This window comes from Paroedura picta, chromosome 12 (genome assembly GCF_049243985.1).
Source record: "Paroedura picta isolate Pp20150507F chromosome 12, Ppicta_v3.0, whole genome shotgun sequence".
Lineage (NCBI taxonomy): Eukaryota > Metazoa > Chordata > Lepidosauria > Squamata > Gekkonidae > Paroedura > Paroedura picta.
In genome coordinates this window covers 51,117,332-51,138,842 of record NC_135380.1, presented here as the reverse complement: position 1 = coordinate 51,138,842, position 21,511 = coordinate 51,117,332, and the positions used below count along the sequence as shown (strand labels likewise).

The window sequence follows — 21,511 nt, the reverse complement described above, 5'->3', positions numbered from 1 at the left end:
TTAATTTCATCCCATTGGTTCTGGTCCGTCCCTCCGGGGCAAGAGAGAACAATTCTGCTCCATCCTCCATATGGCACCCTTTTAAATACCTGAAGATGGCAATCAGATCCCCTCTCAGTCGTCTCCTCTCCACGCTAAACAGACCAAGCTCCCCCAACCTTTCCTCATATGGCTTGGTCTCCAAACCCCTCACCCTCTTTGTTGCCCTCCTCTGGACACGTTCCAGTTAGTCAACATCCCTCCTCAACTGGGGTGCCCAAAACTGAACACAGAACTCCCAGTGAGGCCGAACCAGAGCAGAGTACAGCGGTACCATCACCTCCCGTGATCCTCCCCCTGCAACAGACACCCTTTGAGGTAGGTGAGGCTGAGAGAGCTCTGGGAGAAACTGATCTGTGAGAACAGTTCTAACAGGACTGTGACTGGCCCCAGGTCACCCAGCTGGCTACATGTGGAGGAGGCGTGGGGAATCAAACCCAGCTCGCCAGCTTAGAAGGTGCTGCTCCAAGAGAGTCGCACCACATGGCAATGGGGGAGGAGTGTGAACCCCCCCCCACACACACACACACAACCTTGTAACCTTAGATTCCTCACAAAGATGCATTCTGATGGGGAGCAGCATGTCGGGTGCCCCCTCAGCAAAGTTCACACCCCCTTTGCTTTCAACCCAAGGCGTTGCTCTGGTGAGTGGCCACCACAGGTTCCCTTGCAGCACCCCAGAATCCGGCTGTGTTGCCCTGGACAAGCTGGGTGCTTCTGGACCGCGGTGTGGCCAGCCATTATTTATATGAAAATATGACATGTTCACAACCGCTTGCTGCAAGAGAACCGTCATCAAATTTAAATGAAGACAACATCGGCTTGGGTTGGCCACCGGGGAGGGGCATCGACGCTCCTTCTCCCGCAAGCTCCCAAGAGCTCGTGACCCACCACTGATTCCGGGGGTGTGAGAGGACAGGCAGTCGCTCGGAAAGGGAAGCGAGGGAGGCTGAGGCTCGAATGGAACTCGGCAGCCCTTTGGCTGTCCACTTTCCCCCGCCCAATCCTGCAGCCGGGCTCTAAAGCTTTGAGAAATTACCCTAACATCAAGGGATGGAACCTCAGCATCCCCGGCCGAGAAAACTAACCACCCTGTTTCCAGAAATTCAGGCTGGAGTCAAGTGGCCACATTCAACCAATTCCCTTTTGAACAAACTCCGGTTGACTGAGAAGGCTGGTTGGTTGGCCGTGTTTCAGTGAAGGGATTTCACCCGGCTTCTTAATCTGTTACAATGAATTCACCACCCACAGTTTGTCGTGCAGCTATGACCCTTGTAGCCACATGGCTAGCACAACAAACTGTGGATTGCGAATTCATTTTAACAGATTGCTCCTAACTGTGGTTAAAAAGCTGAGTGAAATCCCTAAATTGAAACCAATTTCTTTGTTCATATCCCAGCTTCCTCCCCAATGGGAACCCAAAGTAGCTTACCTCATTCTCTTCTCCATTTTCTCCTCACAACAACCCCTTGAGGTAGGTGAGTCTGAGAACGTGTTACTGTCCCAAGATTTCACAGCCAGCTTCCAGGGCAGAATGGGGATTCGAAACTGGGTTTCCCGGATTTAGCCCCAATACTTCAATCATTCCATCATGCTGGCTGCCAATATAAGGATTATGTCCTCTTTGCTGGCACCCTGACCAGGATGGCCTAGACTAGCCCAATTGTGCTAGCCCCGGTGAGCACTAGATGGGCGCCCACAAAGCATGTCCAGAGGCAAACAATGGCCAACCACCTTTGGTGGTCCTTTGCCTAAAAGACCCTGTGAGGTCGCTCTAAGTTGGCTGAGGCTGGAGGGCACTTTCTACCCCCACCTTTTAGCTGGCAGGAGGATAGGAAACAAGAAGGAACTAAACAGGCATGGTTGCTTACACCTTGGAGACCAGCTGGAGTTTGTTGGATTAACAAGCTTTGTTGGTTTTCAAGGCCAGAAACATCTAGATGTGGTCTTCAGGGCCGCCTTTCCCCTCCCATCTCCCTGAGAGCATTATGACCCAGCCACGAGGAGGTGAAATCGGCCTGCAAGGCCAATGCCTCTTCAGTCCTGGCCGTGGCCTGGGGGAACGCTCTGGGCCCTGCGGGTCCTTAACCACTTCCGCAGGGCCTGCAAGTCGGAGCTCTTCCACAAGGCCTCGGGTGGGGAAATGTTGGACTTTCTGCTGGAAACTGAAGGAAGACCTGCCCTGTCAGCAGACCCACCTGGACCCACCCCCTAGTCTGTTTAGTTAATTAACAGGGGATAAATCAAAGGAGGCTTTTTTGATGATGAGCTGCACTGGAAGGGTGGGATATAAAAATATATAATAATATTATAATAATGAATTTTTATGTATATCTTATCCTTCCAATGCTCATGATGGGCAGCAACATAAAAACACATACAAAAGTTTAAATTTAAAATGTTATAACTTATGCCCCGAGTGAAATCCCAACAGGGGAGGTTGTGGCCGATCTTCAGCATTCTTTCTCCCTTCCTCTCTTAGCAGTGAGGCCAGCCATAGATGGTAGATGTGATTTCTGGCGTTGACCATGAGCCCAGTGGAAGAGCTCTGATTTGCAGGCCTTGCAGAACACTGGGGCCTTGATCTTTTCTGGGAGCAAATCCCACCCGGCTGGGGCCAGGGCTGCAGAAGCCCTGGCCCAAGTGGAGGCCAACTTCCCCTCTTTCGGGCCAGGGACCTGGAGCAGATGTTGTTCTGAGGATCTCAATGCTCTTGGGGGAATATAAGGGAAAAGGAGGGCCTGCAGGTACACTGGTCCCAGACTGTTTCAATATTTATTTATAAATACTTATTTTAAGCAGATTCTTTTTCTAGCAAATTATATTTTGAATAAGTAAAATATGTCCTCTAGGTGCTCAGTCACGTTCCTTTTGCAGGAGGAGATTCCTGCAAATGTGGTAGACTGTCATGTCCGATTCCCCCCCTTACCTTCTTTGGATCCAAGTTCAAGGCTTTGGAATAGCAGGTGATTGCTTTTTCCCACTCTCCCTGGGAGAAATACTTTTTGCCTTCCTGACAGCTGAGGGAGCAAAGAAAGAGAAAACAGTTAACTGCAAAAATTCACCTTTCTCTTCCAAACCAAAGACATCTTCCAAAGTTGAAATGACCCATACCAAGACTTAGCTGCGCTGTGACATTATCACACGATACGATACGATACGATAACATTTATTGTATGTAGCCAAAGGCCATTACAAAACACAATTAAAACAATATGGCACAAATATAAACAAATAAAACAATATTTCTCCAATATTGTGTACCTAAAAATGTAAACATGGACTACTAAGTTACAATAAAAGAGATAAAATGGTGTATCAAGGTGGAGGCTCCTGTAAAAATGCATTAGCTCGAATCTTCCTGGCAGCCAGAGCAAAAAGTGCCACCCTATAAGAGATATAGGGGTCGACATCTGATAACAGATAGGTGACTTTGTTAAAATCAGAAATAGGGTGAGAGTTTGGTAATAGCTTGGCAAGGAATTTGCCCCTGGGTTCGGAGTACAGGGGACAAGCCAAGACATAGTGGGGCAGGTCCTCCACAGATGGATTTCCACATATGCACAGGCGTTGGGCTGTGGGTATTTGGAGATATCGCCCAGAGAGCATGGCTGATGGCATCATTTCAAACCGCAAAGATGTTAGGGCCATTCTAAGATTACGTGTCGTTATATTTACTAAATATGATGCTCTGGAATGGTCTTTTTTAATTGTTTTATACCATGGGGCTGCTTGTGATAGCTGTATTGAAGAGTGGTCGATCAGAGAGTCAGCTTTGAACACCCAATCACGTAAATCAGAAATATTGGCTGATGTATGCAGTAAGTCATCTGGTATGGTATAGCGTGAAAGAATGGAGCTAAAAAAATCAGACCGAGTCCTGTCCTTGCTCAATAAGAGCTTAAAACTTTGATGGTTTAAAGAATCTAATTTGGTTGAGATGTCTTTCTTCCAAGATTTCAGAATAGCTAAGTGGGCACGGGCTTTGAGTGAGGGAAAACCAAGCTCTGCCCTCATCAGGGCTGCAGGGGACCCTTTTGGAAGAGCCAGGATACGTCTGAAGAAAAAGTTCTGAATGGGCTCCAAGCTATTGATTGTTTGTTCTTTCCAGCCCCAGATGTCAATGCCATATAGTAGGTGAGGAATGACCTTGGCTGCAAAGAGCTTTAGAGCTGGGTCAACTAGAAACCCTCCCCTGGTATAATAAAATCTCAGAATGGCTCCAATGATTTTTAGACCAGGGGCCTTTATAGTTGCAAGGTGGGCATTCCAGTTTAGGGTCTCACTGTAAGTGATCCCAAGATATTTAAATGTACTACACTGTTCTATAGGAATATTGTTTATACTCCAGATAAATTTTTTTAGGTCTTTTCCTGAAAACCATAACTTTTGTTTTTGTGTAGTTAATGGAAAGGGACTCTTCCTTACAATAAGTACCCAAGTTGTTAAGTAGCTTTTTCAGACCAACTCTTGTAAGGGAAACCAGAACCATGTCATCTGCATAAAGCAGGATAGAGACCTTTTGCTGACCGACAGAAGGGGGTACAAATTCTGGGCCCGATAGTCTTTGAACTATATCGTTGATATAAATATTGAAAAGCAGAGGGGCTAGTACACACCCTTGCTTTACCCCTTTCCTTACTGCAATTTCATTAGTTAGAGAGCCTGAAGCACCTACCCTAATTTTTGTGTGGGTGCCTGAGTGCAGTTCATGCATCAGAAACAGTAGGCGTTTATCGATGTTAGTTTCCCTCAGCTTTGACCAGAGTCTGTCCCTATCAATGGAGTCAAAAGCTGTGGCTAAATCAATGAAAGCTGCGTATAAGGCTCTCGTAGGGCCTTCTATACTGGAGTAGACTAAGTAATGGAGGGTTTGGCAGTGGTCAGTGGTAGAATGGCCTCTTCTAAATCCTGCTTGGTGTGGGTGTAAGATATGGTTGTCAGCAGCCCAGTCCTCTAGTTTATGTAAGAGGAATTTTCCATAGAGTTTAGATGCGATATTTAGTAACACACAGTGTTCCCCTTCCATCCCCACCCCCATTCCACATGAAAGGCTGTTTGTAAATTCAGCAAAAGTATCTGGCTCAATTCTTCAGGGGATGCACCCACCTTAGAAGTCATGTAGATAGGTCTGATACCTTCACGCCAGGAAAACTCCCCAACTGTACATATTCCAATGCAGTTCTATGCAAAGTCACTTGTTTTGAAGGCGCTACAATGACTACAATGACAGCCTTTCTATGCTGATGTGTTTTAGGCCAGGGGTAGTCAACCTGTGGTCCTCCAGATGTTCATGGACTACAATTCCCATGAGCCCCTGCCAGCGAATGCTTTTCTCTTTCTTTGCTCCCTCAGCTGTCAGGAAGGCAAAAAGTATTTCTCCCAGGGAGAGCTCATGGGAATTGTCGTCCATGGACATCTGGAGGACCACAGGTTGACTACCCCTGGAAGTTCTGGAAGTTCTGGTGTTTAGGACAAACACACACACACCAATAATCAAGTGGTAACCTTATTGGACCCCAACCTGGATGGCCCAGGCTAGGCTGTTCTTGTCAGATCTGGAAAGCTAAGCAGGGTCAGCCCTGGTCTGTGTTTGGATGGGAGACCTCCAAGGATCCCCAGGGTCATGATGCAGAGGCAGGCAAACCCCCTCTGAAGGTCTCTTGCCTTGAAAAACCCTTTGAGGTCACCATGCTGGCTACAACTTGACAGCAAAACTACCCCAAAGCTTCACAATTGGTCTCAGAATGACAGCCACCCACAGTGGCAAGCAGCGCATAACTGAGGGATGAAACACACCTGTGGCACAAGTAGCCATGGGGGAACTCCCCTGTCACCAGTGGGGAATCCACAGCAATCTGGGATTTTGAAGACAGCCAGAGCCAAAGCATTTGGGTGCACAGAGGGAAGCAATTCTTGGGGTCACCAGAGACAGAACAAAAAGCCACAGCAGAGGCTATTGTGGCAAATCTGACTGGATCATTTTTGAAAGTTTGCAGCAGCAAAAATGGCATGGTTCCCTCATTATCTCACCTCAGAGTGAAGTGGCATAGCCTGACGGCCCCAAACACAATTCTATATTTATTTATTGAAACAGTTAGCAGACCGCATTTCCCTTGAAGCCTTTTCCATAAACTAGACAAAAGACATCCTGCAGGGCCTGCAAGACCGAGATCTTCCTCCAAGCCAGTGATCAAGGGCAGCAGGAATACGCCTGATTCATCTGTCTGGGCCGCCCTCTCCTCTCTCTGCCTCAGGGGGCCAGAAGTGGCATCATTCGTGATACTTTGACATGGTTTTACATTTTACTGAATTTTTTTGTACTTTTATGGGTGTATTGTGATAAAGGTGCAAGCACCGAGTCATGTCTGACCCTTGGGGTGACGCCCTCCAGCGTTTTCATGGCAGACTCAATACGGGGTGGTTTGCCAGTGCCTTCCCCAGTCATTACCGTATTGTGATACAATGATATTTATGGGCTGAATGTTCTACACTGCACTGAGATGACTTGTTTGAGAAGGCAGCAAGAAAGAAAGAAAGAAAGAAAGAAAGAAAGAAAGAAAGAAAGAAAGAAACAAACAAACAAACAAACAAACAAACAAACAAACAAACAAAAGCTTCAGCCCAAAAGAGTGGTCCTGAGTCTAGTTCTCCCACCTCCCTCCAAAACAGGCACATTTTCCCGGTTATGATGTTACCCCTTTGTATGTTTCACCATTTCCTTTCCATCTTCACTGTCCCATTTCCCTGGCAGGAAAACTGACCATATGATGACATCACAGCACAGGCATGGACACATGAACACATGAATTGACCTTATCCATCCCCGACAGTATTGCCACAGGCTGGCAGAAGTCTTTCACATCTCCTGCTGCCAGATATTTTAACTGGAGATGGAGCCTGGGACCTTCTGCAGACCAAATAGATGCTCGACCACATCTCTTTGACGTATCTACCTTGAAGTTACTGGAACAAGGGGGCCGTTTGACCCAGGGCATCTCTTTTTGGATGCAGTCGCCCTGTCCTGAGCACAATGTGCAATTCTGGCTGAGGGAGGGAGAGGAATTTATTGCAGCTTATCCTTTGCAACCAAAGCCACTGCACATTTTTAGTTTTTAGTTTTATTTGTTTTTAGTTTTATTTGTTCCTCTTATAGTTTTTTTTAGTTTTATTTGTTCCTCTTATAGTTATGAAACCTCAATATTATGCTAAAAAATATTTTTAATACAGCATCCCGACTTCAAAGAGACCAGTATTGCTTTAGAACTTCTCTAAAGTTTAACAATGGATAACCGATTCATAGATGCTGTGTTAGGGAGTGAACAGGATGTAATTCATTAGCCTGTACGACAAGATAACAGAAGGAAAATTGCACAGAAAAGCTGGGCTGCCAGCTTTGGGTTGGGAAATACCTGGAGACTTTGGGAGTGGAGCCAGGAGGGGGCAAGATTTGGGCCGAGGAGGGACCTCAATGCTATAATGCAGGGGTAGTCAACCTGTGGTCCTCCAGATGTTCATGGACTACAATTCCCATGAGCCCCTGCCAGCAAATGCTGGAGGACCACAGGTTGACTACCCCTGCTATAATGCTATGGAGTCCCCCCTCCCAAGCAGCCCTTTCCTCTAGGGAACTGATCTCTGTAGTCTGGAGAGGAGCTGGAATTCCAGGGGATCCCCAGGCCCCACCTGGAGGCTGGAATCCCTCAGTCCCCCTCCCAAGCAGCCCTTTCCTCCAGGGGAACTGAGCTCTGTAGTCTGGAGAGGAGCTGGAATTCCAGGGGATCCCCAGGCCCCACCTGGAGGCTGGCATCCCTCCGTCCCCCTCCCAAGCAGCCCTTTCCTCCAGGGGAACTGAGCTCTGTAGTCTGGAGAGGAGCTGGAATTCCAGGGGATCCCCAGGCCCCACCTGGAGGCTGGCATCCCTCCATCCCCCTCCCAAGCAGCCCTTTCCTCCAGGGGAACTGAGCTCTGTAGTCTGGAGAGGAGCTGGAATTCCAGGGGATCCCCAGGCCCCACCTGGAGGCTGGCATCCCTCCATCCCCCTCCCAAGCAGCCCTTTCCTCTAGGGGAACTGAGCTCTGTTGCCTGGAGATGAGCTGTACACCTGAGGGATCCCCAGGCCCCACCTAGGAACTGGCACCTTGTCTCAGTCACTTGCCTGAAAGAATGGGCCTGGCAGAGTTTTTATAGGGAACAGCTCCTTTTTTTCTAGGACAGGGGTAGTCAACCTGTGGTCCTTCAGCGTTTGCTGGCATGGGCTTGTGGGAATTGTAGTCCATGAACATTTGGAGGACCACAGGTTGACTACCCCTGTCCTAGAAAACCAGGAGCTGTTGCCTTCAATTCTGCTTACTGCAAAGGAGGGACTGGTGGAAGGGGATACTCACTGCTCTTCCACTCGTTCCTGCAGAATGTTTCCTAAGGTCCCCCATTGACGGGGGCTCTTTATATGACGTAAGGTCTGGGTGGTCCCAAAGATGCGGCGCAGGGATTTCTCCTTGGCTTCCTGAAGCTTTTCTTCTGTGACGGCTGTGGGGAAGAGTTCCAGGCAAACGGTGGCCAATTTGACCTCCTGGAAGGGAAAACAGCCACAAGCCTGAACGGAGTCCGCCGGCCTCCCCAGGACTGGCCCACCCTGCCATGTAGGAAGTGACCATAACCAAAACCTCCACAGGGTTTCATGTTGTGCCTCTACAGCAGGGGCCCATGGTAATTGTAGTTCACGGGCATCTGGAGAGCCACACTTTGGCTATCCCTGCTCTGGAGCAACTGTAATTCCTGGAGGTCTCCAGGCACCACCTGGAGACTGGCAAGCCTCCGTAGAGCCCCCAATCCTATCCTTTCCCATCCCCTCTCCCTTCCCTTGCTTCTCCTGCGGCTTCCCAGGCGGGTCTCACCTTCCTCTTCTTCCCCGCCTCCTCCTCCTCCTCCTCCTCCTCCATGGCCCCTGCGGACTCCGCGTCTGCTGGTTGCCAAGCGCTCCTCGCGGCGGAGGCTCCGCAGCCGCTGCTGCTCCAGGACCTGCCGCTGGAGGGAGCAAGAGAGCCCGGCGTGCGAAGCGCAAATGCAGGCAGGGGGTCGGGGGGGGGGGTGGAGGGGGCCCGGGGGGGCGGCGGCAGCACTGCGGGCGGCGACATCGAGCCAGCCGGCCAGCCGGCCCTTCTAGAGGGGCGCTTACGAGGAACTCCTGGCGGTTTGGGGGTGGCGCCAAGGGTTGCCAGCTCTGGGTTAGGAAATGCCGGGAGACTTTGGGGCCGCAGTCGGGAAGGAGGCCAATGCGCAGGAGTCCCCCTCCCAGGAAGCCCTTTTCTCCAGCGGAAGCGAGATCGGTGCCGCCTGCAGAGGGGCTACAACTTCAGGGGCTCCCCAGTTCCCACCTGGAGGCTGGCATCCCTTCTGGAGGGAACACTAAAGCTGCCATGACCTCAAACCTTGTAATTCCGGGAGACCGCCAGCCCCCCCCCCCCATGCCCCACTGCTCATCTCAGGAGCGCCCCTTTCCCATGCAGACAATGCCGGTCCGCAGCGGGCTGTTCCACGCCAGCCTGCTGGATCTGCTGTTGTGGCATTGCGGGGGGGAGGGGGGAATCCGTGCGCGCAGAAAGCTAGACTCCGGCCTTCCCCGCTTTCTGCATGCAGGGATTCTTCAAAGCCTATAGTTCTGTATGCTGGAGAGTGGGCCCTCGGCCACGTGAGAACCGGGTCAAACTACAGGCAGGGTCCAGGTTGGCCGAGAGAGTTAAAGGGCAGGAGCTCCGCCTACTCCGTGGACACGCAAGCGCATGACGGACGCCCGCCTCCAAGATGGCGTCACAGCCGCAGCACCAGCCGCGGAAGGCATGGCCCGCGAGGACGCTTGCGATTGGCTACCGGCGGCGATGACGTCAGACGACCGCCGATGACGAACTGGGTCGCCGCCTCCTCAGACGGCGGCCGGAGCCCGGAAGTGAGACCTCGGCGGCGGCTCGGGGGCGGGAAGGATGCTGCCCGCTCAGCCCCTCGCGAGGCTCCTGGGCCGGGCCGCCAGCCTCCGCAGAGAGGAAGCGCGCGTCGCCGGGAAACGAGTGATGGTGAGGGGGCAGAGGGGCTCCTGTGGGGAGGAGCCCCTTCCGGGTCAGGAGGACTGCTTCCGGCCGCGAGGCACAGGGCGGGCCTTTTGAAGTGTCCCGAGGAAGAAAACCCGTCCCAGCGCGCAGCTTCCGGTTCCCATCTGAAAACCATGTGCGGGGCAAACAGGAATTCAGGGATGCCAGACTCCAGGTGGGGCCTGGAGATCCCCGGAATCCTAGTTCACCGCCAGGCCACGGAGATCAGTTCCCCCGGAGGGATGGCTGCCTGGGAGCGGGGGGACTCCATCGCATGGGACTCCACTGAGGTCCCTCCCGGCCCCAAATCGGAGCTGGCCACTGTAAGGAATAGATACAAGTGGCCCGAAGTCCCCCGTGCTGCTACTTTGCCAACCGTGCAAGGGCAGCAGCCCCTCCTGTGCCGGGTTGTCACTCCAGGAAGAGCCTTGAGATCCCCTGGAACCATCACTGATCTGCAGGCCACATTTCCCCTGGGGAAAATGGCTGGTTTGGAGGATGGACTGTGTGCCATCATATCCCACTGAGGTCTCTCCCATCCCACCAAACTTCAGGAACCAGAGCGTTAATTAGGGTAGCCAGTAGCTTTTGACACAATTGACCATGAGTTTTTAGCTTGCACCAGCGGAATATGGGGGATGGCCCTTCAATGGTTAATCTCCTTTTTCTGGCATCGCAGAGAGAGGGTAGCAATTCTGCAGGGCCTGCAAAAGGGAGCTCTTCCTCCAGGCATTTGGTTGAGGTCGGCCAAAACAATCAACATCCACTGGACCTCCGAACCACCCTCCCATGAATCCATATGCCTGAACTGACCAACTATGGGTCTCTTAGATTGTTATTTTGTCAGAATATTATTCTCTCTGTTTATTGCTATTATTATTGTTACTACCCATTCGGCATAATTACTAAGTTTGATGTCCTGTTCTTGTTCTTTATGTTCCAGGTGAACTGCCCTGAGCCTCAGGAAGGGTGGTATATAAATGTTGTTGTTGTTGTTAGGTGCGAAGTTGTGTCCGACCCATCGCGACCCCATGGACAATGATCCTCCAGGCCTTCCTGTCCTCTACCATTCCCCGGAGTCCATTTAAGTTTGCACCTACTGCTTCAGTGACTCCATCCAGCCACCTCATTCTCTGTCTTCCCCTTCTTTTGCCCTCAATCTCTCCCAGCATTAGGCTCTTCTCCAGGGAGTCCTTCCTTCTCATGAGGTGGCCAAAGTATTTCAATTTCATCTTCAGGATCTGGCCTTCTAAGGAGCAGTTAGGGCTGATCTCCTCTAGGACTGACCGGTTTGTTCGCCTTGCAGTCCAAGGGACTCGCAAGAGACTTCTCCAGCACCAGAATTCAAAAGCCTCAATTCTTTGACGCTTGGCCTTCCTTAGGGTCCAACTTTCACAGCCATACATTGCAACTGGGAATACCATAGCCTTGACTAGACGCACTTTTGTTGGCAGGGTGATGTCTCTGCTTTTTAGGATGCTGTCTAGATTTGCCATAGCTTTCCTCCCGAGGAGCAAGCGTCTTTTAATTTCTTTGCTGCAGTTCCCATCTGCAGTGATCTTGGAGCCCAGGAAAATAAAAAATATATAAATGTAATAAGTAAATAAATAAATTTCCATGCTGGTTCTTTCTGCAAAACCCTCCCTTTATACTAGCCTAATACAAATCAAAACCCTTTGCCCTCTAGCTTTCAGCACATGGAAACGAGTCCTGCAGTCCACACCAGCCCTGACTTGTCTTTTTCTTGTAGGTGGCAGGACTGGGGAATTACGGCCTACGAGGCACTCGCCACAGCGTGGGCATGGCCATGCTGAACCATCTGGCCATCAAGCTGAGTGTGGCAGACCAGTGGAAACCAGACCGGTGCTGCTGCGGGGATGTAGCCATTGCCAAACTGCACAACCTGGAGCTGGTGCTGATGAAACCCCGCAGGCTGATGAACGTCAACGGCCTTTGTGTAGCCGGGGCTGGTGAGAGAAGCTCTTCCTTGTCCGCAGGAGAAGCAGTGGGCTTAAGGGTTAGGGCAGGGGGGTCGATCTCATTGGTCACGAGGGCTGGATCTGACATAAGTGTTGCTTGGCCAGTGCATGGGTGCCGTATAACATACTGCCAAGTGCTGGTGATAGGAACTTTACAAACCTGGGTATACCAGGGTTCTAGTCTGCCACCCTATTCATTACACCACACTTTTAAAACATTATTGGCATATCTGTGCATGTAGGGTGACCTGACAACCCTTAAGAGATGGGGGGGAGGCAAGTATTTTCTGGGGGAATGGCACTCTTTGGCATCATGTGATGACATCATTTCTGGTGTAAACCAAAAGCACTGTCAATGTACAGGATGACCCTTTAACACCCCACGAGTGCTAGAGCATTGCTAATGCTGGCACTTCTGGGCCACCCTGGAAATGATGTAATCGTGCAGTGACAAGACTCCTCTTTTGCCGTCCTGATTCTGTCCACCAACTAGATGAGTGCTGGGAGGCATCAGCAACAATCACTGGGAGTCTGCCTGCTGCTAATATCCCCCAGCCTCTTTCACCCGTCCTTGAGGCCGGTGATAAAGAATTCAACCTCCTATGTCTGCTTCTCTTGAGGTATGGTATGCAGTTCCAGCTGTGCCCTGTAGAGGGCAGGCTAAGTGTCAAGTACCGCAGAACATCTGGGGACACTCTTTCCATTGGCATAACATCTGGAAACGCATTCTGTAAAAAAGAAAAACCCTGCCCGAGACTATAAGGATGCTGTCCGAAAGGCTCTCGCTAGGAATAAGGCCTGGCTCTCACGCACACACAGAATGAGGGTGCTCAAGTGGTTGGATGAACTGACACCACCTGTTTATTTTCTCCATTCAGATATTTTTCTCTCTCACTTACCTGGGATTGTCCTATCCTAGATGTCTCCCACTGGGCATTACGCACTTGACTGAGCCCCTATACAGGACAGCTTTTATTCTTCCTAGGTTGAATTCTGTACCATGGCAAGTCATGAATGGCCGTGACCTACTTGGAAGGGAGGCCAGGCTTATGTGCTACTAGGGAAATTTATAAACTGGGTCAGTCCTTATCAGAATGTCCCTTTTCCTCAAATGTGAATTATTCTGTCCCTAGGTGAGATGGTGGGTGCATCAGTGAGAGAAATATTGGGTAGACTTTTGACTGGGGTGGATTCAGAGATTACTTTTGCTGTTGCGCATTTCTTTTTCATAAGTTGTAGTGAATAGAAAATGGTTTTAAGAAAATGGATGCTTGCTTAGCCTGGTTTATGTGCCTTATAATGTGGCACTGCTCAAAACCTTTGGGTTACATGAGTAATATTGTGTAAGTGCTTAGACCAGGCTTTCTCATGAAACCCTGAGGCAGGGGTAGTCAAACTACGGCCCTCCAGATGTCCATGGACTACAATTCCCATGAGCCCCTGTGAACGCTAGCAGGGGTTCATGGGTATTGTAGTCCATGGACATCTGGAGGGCTGCAGTCTGACTACCCGTGGTCTGGTAGGTGCAGGCAGTTGGTTGGTGAGCTCAGGTATCAGACCCCAGGCCTCAGCTACAGGCCTGGCAGAACAGCTGTCTTGCAAGCCCAACAAAATTTGGGGTCCTGGAATTACAGCTCACCTGCAGAGTATAAAGATCAGCTCCCCAGGCAGAAAGGGCTACTTTGGACAGGGTTGTGGTAGAGAAGAAACATTTAAGACCTCCCACACAGGTTGTTGTTGAATTGAAATACTTGAGGCGTACTGCACAGGGTTGTTGTACAGATGAAACGAGACAAAAGAGCCAGTTTCTTCTGCAGAATAATGCTGTGCAGTGCCCTCAAATCTGCAGAGAGTTGCAAAGAAGAAAGACACATGGCTTGGCTGTGTCTAACCCTCGGCCAGAGCAGTATTTTAAGTGAGAAGGGGCTTTTCTGTGGCCTCCATGTGAACCAACTGTTTGGCAGCAGGGGAAAGTCCCCCCCTCAAAAGAAATGCCTACCCCCATGCCCTCAGTCTCCCCTGCGTTGCTCTTGGAAAGGCCTCCTTCCCTCAGTCGGGGCCTGTCAGAGGCTCCTTCGCAGCAGGCCTGAAGGGGGGGGAGGGAGAGCACTCTGCAGCCTCCGGCCAGCTCTGTCAGGGTTCTGAGGCCATTTGCAGTTGGACATGACAGTGAGGACAGCCTTGGGGCAAAAAGGGCTGGCACAGCCTGTGTTCTCATCCCCCTTGGCAGCCCTACTGACCTCCTCTACCTGTGGTGGTCAGGAGCAGACTGGCAGCCAGATTGGGCTGGGTGAATGGAATTTTGGTCTGTCCTGGTGAGGGGCCAATAGGAAGGTGCTTCGCGCACCTCCCCATTGGCTTTGCGGCTCCTGATTTGCCCCTCCGAGTTTTTATCACGGACAGAGCCCGTCCTAATTCCTCCCCAATAGCCCTTAGGGCTTTATTTTATCCGCTCCGCAGGAGCAGTTAAAGATACTGTAATCCAACAAGGCAAGAGGGTGACACGAGAAGGGGTCACTTGCGTTGTATGCTATGTAATCGACATACCAGCATGAGCTGTCTCACACAGAGATCACCTGGGCCTTGGGTGTTTGGTGCATGCAACTTTTATCCTCTCTCTCCTTTAGCCATGGGCTTTCCCGCCTGATCTCACCTCCTGCGCCTTGTTTTCTGTTTTGAAGCGGAAGCGTACAACCTGAGCACAGAAGACATTTACCTGGTTCACGATGACCTGGACAAGCCCTTAGGGAAGGTCGTGTTGAAGCTGGGAGGCAGCGCAAGGTATTTCTCCTCTCCCTGTGGCCCTTGCTCGTGTTTCACGTCAGCCGTTTTGTACAAACGAGGGATGTCAGTATTTTAAGTGAGGCGGCCAGCACACTTCCCTGCATTGTGGTTAAGCTGTGGAACTTACAGCCCACTAACAAAGCAACGTTAACATCTGAGGCCTGCTCAGTTCCTGCCTGATTAAAAGCTCCTTAGGCCTGAGTATCCCACGACTGATTGCTAGTATAGATGTGCCAGTGGGGAAGGGGAGGGAGGAAGAAAGTGACCTGGCATCCTGATCGATTCAGGTGGGTCACCGTGTTGATCTGAAGCAGCAGAACAAGCTTTGAATCCAGCAGCACCTTGAAGCCCAATGATGTTTCATTCTGGGTCTAAGCTTCTGAGTCTAAGCATGCACACTTCCTCTAATATGCTTACGTTTCTTTATGTTTATTAGGTTTTTAGACTGTCCTCCCAGCCAGCTGCCTCAGGGCAGTGTACAAAGATATAAGAAAGGCTTATACCCAGAATTAAACTTGATTTCCTTAATGGTGCCCCTGGACTCAAACTTTGTCCTGTTGAATTCTGAGAGATTATAAACAACTCTGAAGACCTCCTATTGCTGAAAAGCAAGATATAAATGCAAACCCACCACTGCTTTGTCAATTGTATCACATTTTTAAAAATTCTGCCTGTCTGCCTAAGAACCATAGAACCATAGAGTTGGAAGGGCCACACAGACCATCTAGTCAACCTCTTGCTGAATGCAGGATCAGCCTAAAGCTGTCCACCCACTGCTTAGACCGCCAATGAGGGGGAGCTCACCACCTCCTTTGGCAGCCAGTTCCGCTACTGAACTGCTCTGACTGTGAAAATTTGTTTCCTGATATCTAGCTGGTACCATTCTACATGTAGTTGAAAGTCATTGCTCCAGGTCCTGTCCTCTGCTGCCAACAGGAACTGTGACAACCTTTCAGATTCTAAGAGACAGCTATCCTGTCCCCTCTCAACCTTTCCTCCTCATAGGGCTTGGTCCCCAGACTAGAGCTCAAGCCAGTTTACTCTCCTTATCTTCTCAACAGCCCTGTAAAGTAGGACAGGCCTAAAGAGTGACAACGCTCAAGTTGTCCATGTAGCTTCAGGGCTTTCAGTGGGGATTTGATTATCCAAAGCTATGACAGGCACCTGAAGGCTGAGCAGCGAGTGTATATCAGAACTGAAATGCAAATATTTATTATTATTAAGTGCACATCAGGAAGAAGAGTAAGAGCAACATTCAAACATAGCAATATCTCTTTTGGCTTACGCATGAGGATGTGCACTCAAGAGTGAACCTTGGGCCCCGACAGAGCAGGGGTTCTTGGCTATGTTGGTTTCTGATGGTGAGGGCCACGCCCGAAGCTGTTATTCTATATTGTTGGGAGCTCCACACTGTACGGTCCTTATGCCACCAGCCTGATCTCATTGTGATGCTGTATTATTCTGTGGGGGCTTCTCAGACTGCTGATGAACAACCTCTGCGTTGAAACACGTTCGGTCTACGGGCATTCCATGTGCAGCCCCTGAGACTGGAAGGGCAATCCTGCACAGAGGCTTCTTCTGTTCCATCACTCTGATCAGGGCAACCTGTTATTCCCCTCCCCCAAGGAAAACAGGCTTTGTGTTTTGAAGTGGCTGGTTGGCTGGCAGGCAGGCCGAAATCCAACCTGTAAAGCTTTCCCCTGCCAAGCTGACCTGGTGAAGTTCTTCCTGTTTAGCACCAAGCTCCTGCACAGAACCACTGGTGGGGGAGGGGGAATCCAAGCAGTGTCTGCCCCATCAGAGGCACGAGGCTTGCCAGCTCTGGATTGGGAAACACCTGGCCATTCTGGAGAGTAGGGGAGCCTGGGGAGTGCGGGGTTTGGGGAGGGGGAGGGACCTCAGCAAGCCCCACCCTCCAAAGCAGCCATTTTCTCCAGGCAAACTGGAGGTCAACAGTGCTAGCAGCCTCCCAGGACACTTTTGCAAACCAGAGGCCTGGACTGGATCCTTCACTGAAGCAGCCTGACGGGTGGTTTTGCATCTGGATCTTTTCTTTCAGAGGCCACAACGGAGTCCGCTCCTGCATCAGCTCCCTAAGCTCAGACGTAAGTCCCCGCTCGAGCCCCGGGTCCTTTCCGCCAGGAAGAGTCGCTCTGCGTCTGCAGCCCTGACACCCGGCCTGGCCCGCCCACCCAAGGGGGATTCTCACAGAGAAGCGGGCGGGGGTCAAGGCCCATCATTGGGCTTTGGGGGGGGGGCAGGTCAACATGACCATAAATGGTCATATCACCCAATATTTTTTAAAATTTAAAAATATATTAAAAATTAACTCCCACTCAATCAGAGAAATCCTTCCAGGGCCGTTAGGAAACCCTGGTTGAGAAAGACTGCAGTAGACCAATGTTTGTTTATTACCCCCCACCTTTCTCCCCCATGGGGACCCAAAGGCCCCGGCATTGTTTTCCTCTTAATCCATTTTATACCCACGAGAACCCTGTGGGTGGGTTAGGGGGTATGTGTGTCTGGCCCAGATCACTTAGGCGGGCAGAGTGGGGGGTTCGCCCCTGGCTCTCCCAGTCTGACCCGCTGACCTCGATGCCGCATTTCCTTGCCAGCTGCCTATTCTGAGTTGTGCACGCTGGCAGTTCCCAGTTCAGTCTGCAGCAATCTCCTGCTGATGCATCCCTGCCCACAGAGGTGTGGAAAGGAGAATTTCCTCCACCCAAGAACACAGGGAGCCACTACCAGACAGCAGACAAGGCTGACGGAAGCAGGCTTGCTCAGGTCTACGTGTTCTGACTCCACTTCTCTCCTCCACAGCGCATGGTCCGAATACGGATCGGCATCGGCCGCCCGGTGGGGGAAGCCGCTGTGGATCGCTACGTGCTGGGCCGGTTCACTAGCGCCGAGCAAGAACTCCTTCCCCAAGTCTTGGAGCAGGCAGCCGAGATGCTACTAGAACACATCCAGCAGAGGGACAGTGCCAAGGACAGCCCAGCTGCTTGCGGGGAGCCAATCAGTGCTCCTCTGGAGACGGAGGGGACATGACAGTCTTATAGCATGCATTGATCTGTCGACCGCAAAAACAAACGAAAAAGAAGCCGTCGTTGTGGGGACTTCTTTTGAGGGACAACATTTACTCGGCTGGGCCCGCCCCCAGGATCCCCCTGAATCTCCCGCTGGGCTAGAGGCAGGACTTCAGGGCTCAAAACTTTTCTTGTCTCTCCTAGTTAGGCCAAGTAGGAAAAAACTTGACATTGTGTAACTTAGAACAAAGAGCTTGGATTTTTCTTGACACTGAGATGAGGTGAAGTCGTTCTCTCTGTAGCAGCCAGTACACAGCATTTATTTATTTAAAAAATGTTGTCCCACTTTTCTGCTGCTGCTGCTACATATTGCCACAGTACAGGCTAAGAAAGGTCTCCCTTTCCAAAACCTGGTTGTTAATTTAAAAAACAGAGGAGAATCTGTCTTCTCTTTCCATCTCTTGTATCCAAGCATGGCTTTAGCTAAGGCTTCTGCGAACTGGGTTCAAGACCAGCTACAGTCAGCCTGGTTGGAATGTGTTGGGCTACCTGAGTCCTTTATGCTAACTTTAATTTTATCGGAGATGGGAGTCAGCAAGATCCAGGTGCAGGCACAATCACAGGGCTGGCTTACCAGTTCTTTGCTGAATTGACTACCTAGGCAGGCTAACACCCCAGCCCCACCCCAAAGGAGGGAATGGAGTCAGAAGAAAGTTCAGTAGGGATCTGCCGTGGCAGTGTCTCCAGGCTGTTTGTGACACTGAGCAGGAATTCCGCAATTGCAGGACCACTTTTCCGGCCAAGTGCTTGGAGTGCCTCAGTGAGGAGGTGGCACTGTGCATCAGGGGCTCCATTTGCTCCCACCTGCCCCTTTCTGGGGTCATCCCACCACCAAGGATAGATTTGGGCCGGCGCAGCAGGGGTCACTTTAAACTGCTCCTGGCCTCTGCCATGGACTTTCGGGCTTCCCAATTAAGGACCACGCCCTGAACAGATATTAAAACAGAAGTACGAAAGGTAGGTTCTCCGCTGAGGAGGAATAATTTCTTGGCCAGAAGAAAGAATTATACCTTCATTCTTAGTACAGAAAGCAAAGTAGGCCAGAACGTAAAGAAACGCCCATCCTCATCAAATTCCGCCTCTGCCAGTCAATCGAGTCTCCTGGCTCTGAGGCTCCTGCTCCCTCCGGCCCCAGAAAGCAGCTTGTCTCGGGCTCAGGTGTCGACCGCAGGCCTGAGTTCGGCTTTTGCTAGCTTCCCATTTCTCATTTATTGCTCAAAGATTCTAATAGCGTATGAAAGAAAACATTTCAGCCCACGAGACCTGCATCCGTTCAGAAAATAATTTCATAGACTCATAGAGTTGGAAGGGACCTCATGGGTCATCTAGTCCAACCCCCTGCACTATGCAGGACACTCACATCCCAATCGCTCATCCGCTGTCACCTGCCACCCCCTTGAACCTTCACAGAATCAGCTTCTCTGTCAGATGGCTATTCAGCCTCTGCTTAAAAATTTCCAAAGATGGAGAACCCACCACCTCCCGAGAAAGCCTGTTCCACTGAGAAACCGCTCTGTCAGGAACTTCTTCCAGATGTTTGGATGGAATTTCTTTTTAATTAATTTCATCCCATTTGTTCTGGTCTGTCCCTCTGGGGCAAGAGAGAACAATTCTGCTCCATCCTCCATATGGCACCCTTTTAAATATTTGAAGATGGTTATCAGATCCCCTCTCAGCTGTCTCCTCTCTAGGCTAAACAGACCAAGCTCCCCCAACCTTTCTTCATACGTCTTGGTCTCCAAACCCCTCACCATCTTTGTTGCCCTCCTCTGGACACGCTCTAGTTTGTCAACATCCCTTTTCAACTGGGGTGCCCAAAACTGAACACAGGACTCCAAGTGAGGCCGAACCAGAGCAGAGTAAAGCGGTACCATCACCTCCCGTGATCTGGACACGATACTCCGTTTGATACAGCCCAAAATCCCATTTGCCTTTTTAGCCACTGAGTCACACTGCTGACTCATGTTCAATGTAGGGTCTACTAAGACTCTCAGATCCTTTTTGCACATGCTACTGCCAAGACAAGTCTCCCCCACCTTATATTGGTGTATTTGGTGTTTCTTACCTAAAGGCAGAACTGTACATTTGTCCCTATTGGACTTCATTTTGTTCAGTTTCGCCCACTTCTTGAGCTAACTTCATCAAGAGTTAATAAGGTTCCGTCTCTGGTTATTGTAGCCCGGATTGGGACAGCGAAGCTCTTAAGTCACAGTGAAATCTGTTCTTTAAAGGTGTTCTGCAACTAGTGATTGAACCTTGCTAACTTGTGATGAGTTTAGTGTAAAGGTAAAGGTAAAGGTATCCCCTGTGCAAGCACCGAGTCATGTCTGACCCTTGGGGTGACGCCCTCCAGCGTTTTCATGGCAGACTCAATACGGGGTGGTTTGCCAGTGCCTTCCCCAGTCATTACCGTTTACCCCCCAGCAAGCTGGGTACTCATTTTACCGACCTGAGAAGGATGGGAGGCTGAGTCAACCTTGAGCCGGCTGCTGGGATCGAACTCCCAGCCTCATGGGTAGACAGCTTCAGACAGCATTTCTGCTGCCTTATCACTCTGAGCCACAAGAGGCTCGAATTTAGTGAATGAAGCTAATTGCTGAACCAATGAAGGCCTCGTGGGCAGAAACATTTTCTTTCATGCACTCTCCAAGCAATAAGAAACGCGAAGAGTTCAACAAGTTGTTTCGTAATAGTCTTTAGTTGCCTTATCAGGGGTAGTCAAACTGTGGTCCTCCAGATGTCCATGGACTACAATTCCCATGAGCGTTTGCTGGCAGGGGCTCCTGGGAATTGTAGTCCATGGACACCTGGAGGGCCGCAGTTTGACTACCCCTGCCTTACATCCTTTTTTCCCTCCTTGTTTGTGAACCAGCCTTTCTGAGCTTTCTTTCCATTGGGAAACTCATGAGATGTTGGGAAGAGCTGTCTCTGTGGTGCCTCCTGACCTGTGAGGCTGAAAACAGTCCTGACCATAGAGTTAGTGAGACAGACAGGTTCAAGTGGGTGGCCGTGTTGGCCTGGAGCAGCAGAACACTTTTAGAGTCCGGGGCACCTTGAAGGCGAACAAGGTTGTATTCAAGGGCTGAGCTTTCGTGACATTGTATCTGGGGAAGTGTCTGTGCGTGAACATAACTTGGTTGGTCTTAAAGGTGCCCCAGGACTCTACATTTGTTTATCTTTGCCTTTAAGTATGTAGAACTGAGTTCTCTAATAAATAGTTCTTATAATATATAGTTAAGTACAACATTGGTGAACATGCCTTTCTTTGTTGTTTTCTGATCGCACGCACTCTGCCCCACACTGCGCTTCCTTGCCTTACTAAGACACCCTGCGGACTCTCGGGACTTTACCACAAGTCTATCAATACTTAATATCCTTCATGAGAAACCCCAGAAATGGTGGCACCATTGGGCAGAATACGCTTAGGAAGCAGAGCTGTGGACACGCCCACCTAGAGCCCCTCTCATCCCCTTCCCCCCCCTCATTGGTCATGGGGGGGAGGTCAACATGACCCACCTATATGGTCATGCCACCCAAT

The 21,511-nt window shown here is 50.4% G+C and overlaps 2 protein-coding genes across 3 annotated transcripts in view; one reads left to right on the top strand and one right to left on the bottom strand.

The window, feature by feature from the left end:
• Positions 1–9,799, bottom strand: part of TTC16 (tetratricopeptide repeat domain 16) — a 31,392-nt gene extending 21,593 nt beyond the window's left edge. Inside the window, exons 1-3 of one of the 2 annotated variants that reach the window (XM_077306146.1) lie at positions 8,937–9,799; positions 8,427–8,611; positions 2,969–3,059 (exon numbers count right to left, since the gene is read on the bottom strand). In XM_077306146.1, coding sequence (XP_077162261.1) covers positions 2,969–3,059; positions 8,427–8,611; positions 8,937–9,176 — 516 coding nt within the window. In that variant the 5' untranslated portion in view covers positions 9,177–9,799. The remainder of the gene's footprint in view (positions 1–2,968; positions 3,060–8,426; positions 8,612–8,936) is intronic. The other variant, XM_077306148.1, reaches the window with a different exon arrangement.
• Positions 9,800–9,875: 76 nt separating this feature from the next.
• PTRH1 (peptidyl-tRNA hydrolase 1 homolog) lies at positions 9,876–21,217 on the top strand. The gene is made up of 5 exons (XM_077306153.1): positions 9,876–10,109; positions 11,875–12,094; positions 14,785–14,884; positions 16,947–16,992; positions 17,708–21,217. Exons 1-5 carry the CDS (start codon positions 10,020–10,022, stop codon positions 17,933–17,935), a joined length of 684 nt encoding a protein of 227 aa, XP_077162268.1. The 5' UTR covers positions 9,876–10,019; the 3' UTR covers positions 17,936–21,217.
• Positions 21,218–21,511: the final 294 nt, after the last annotated feature.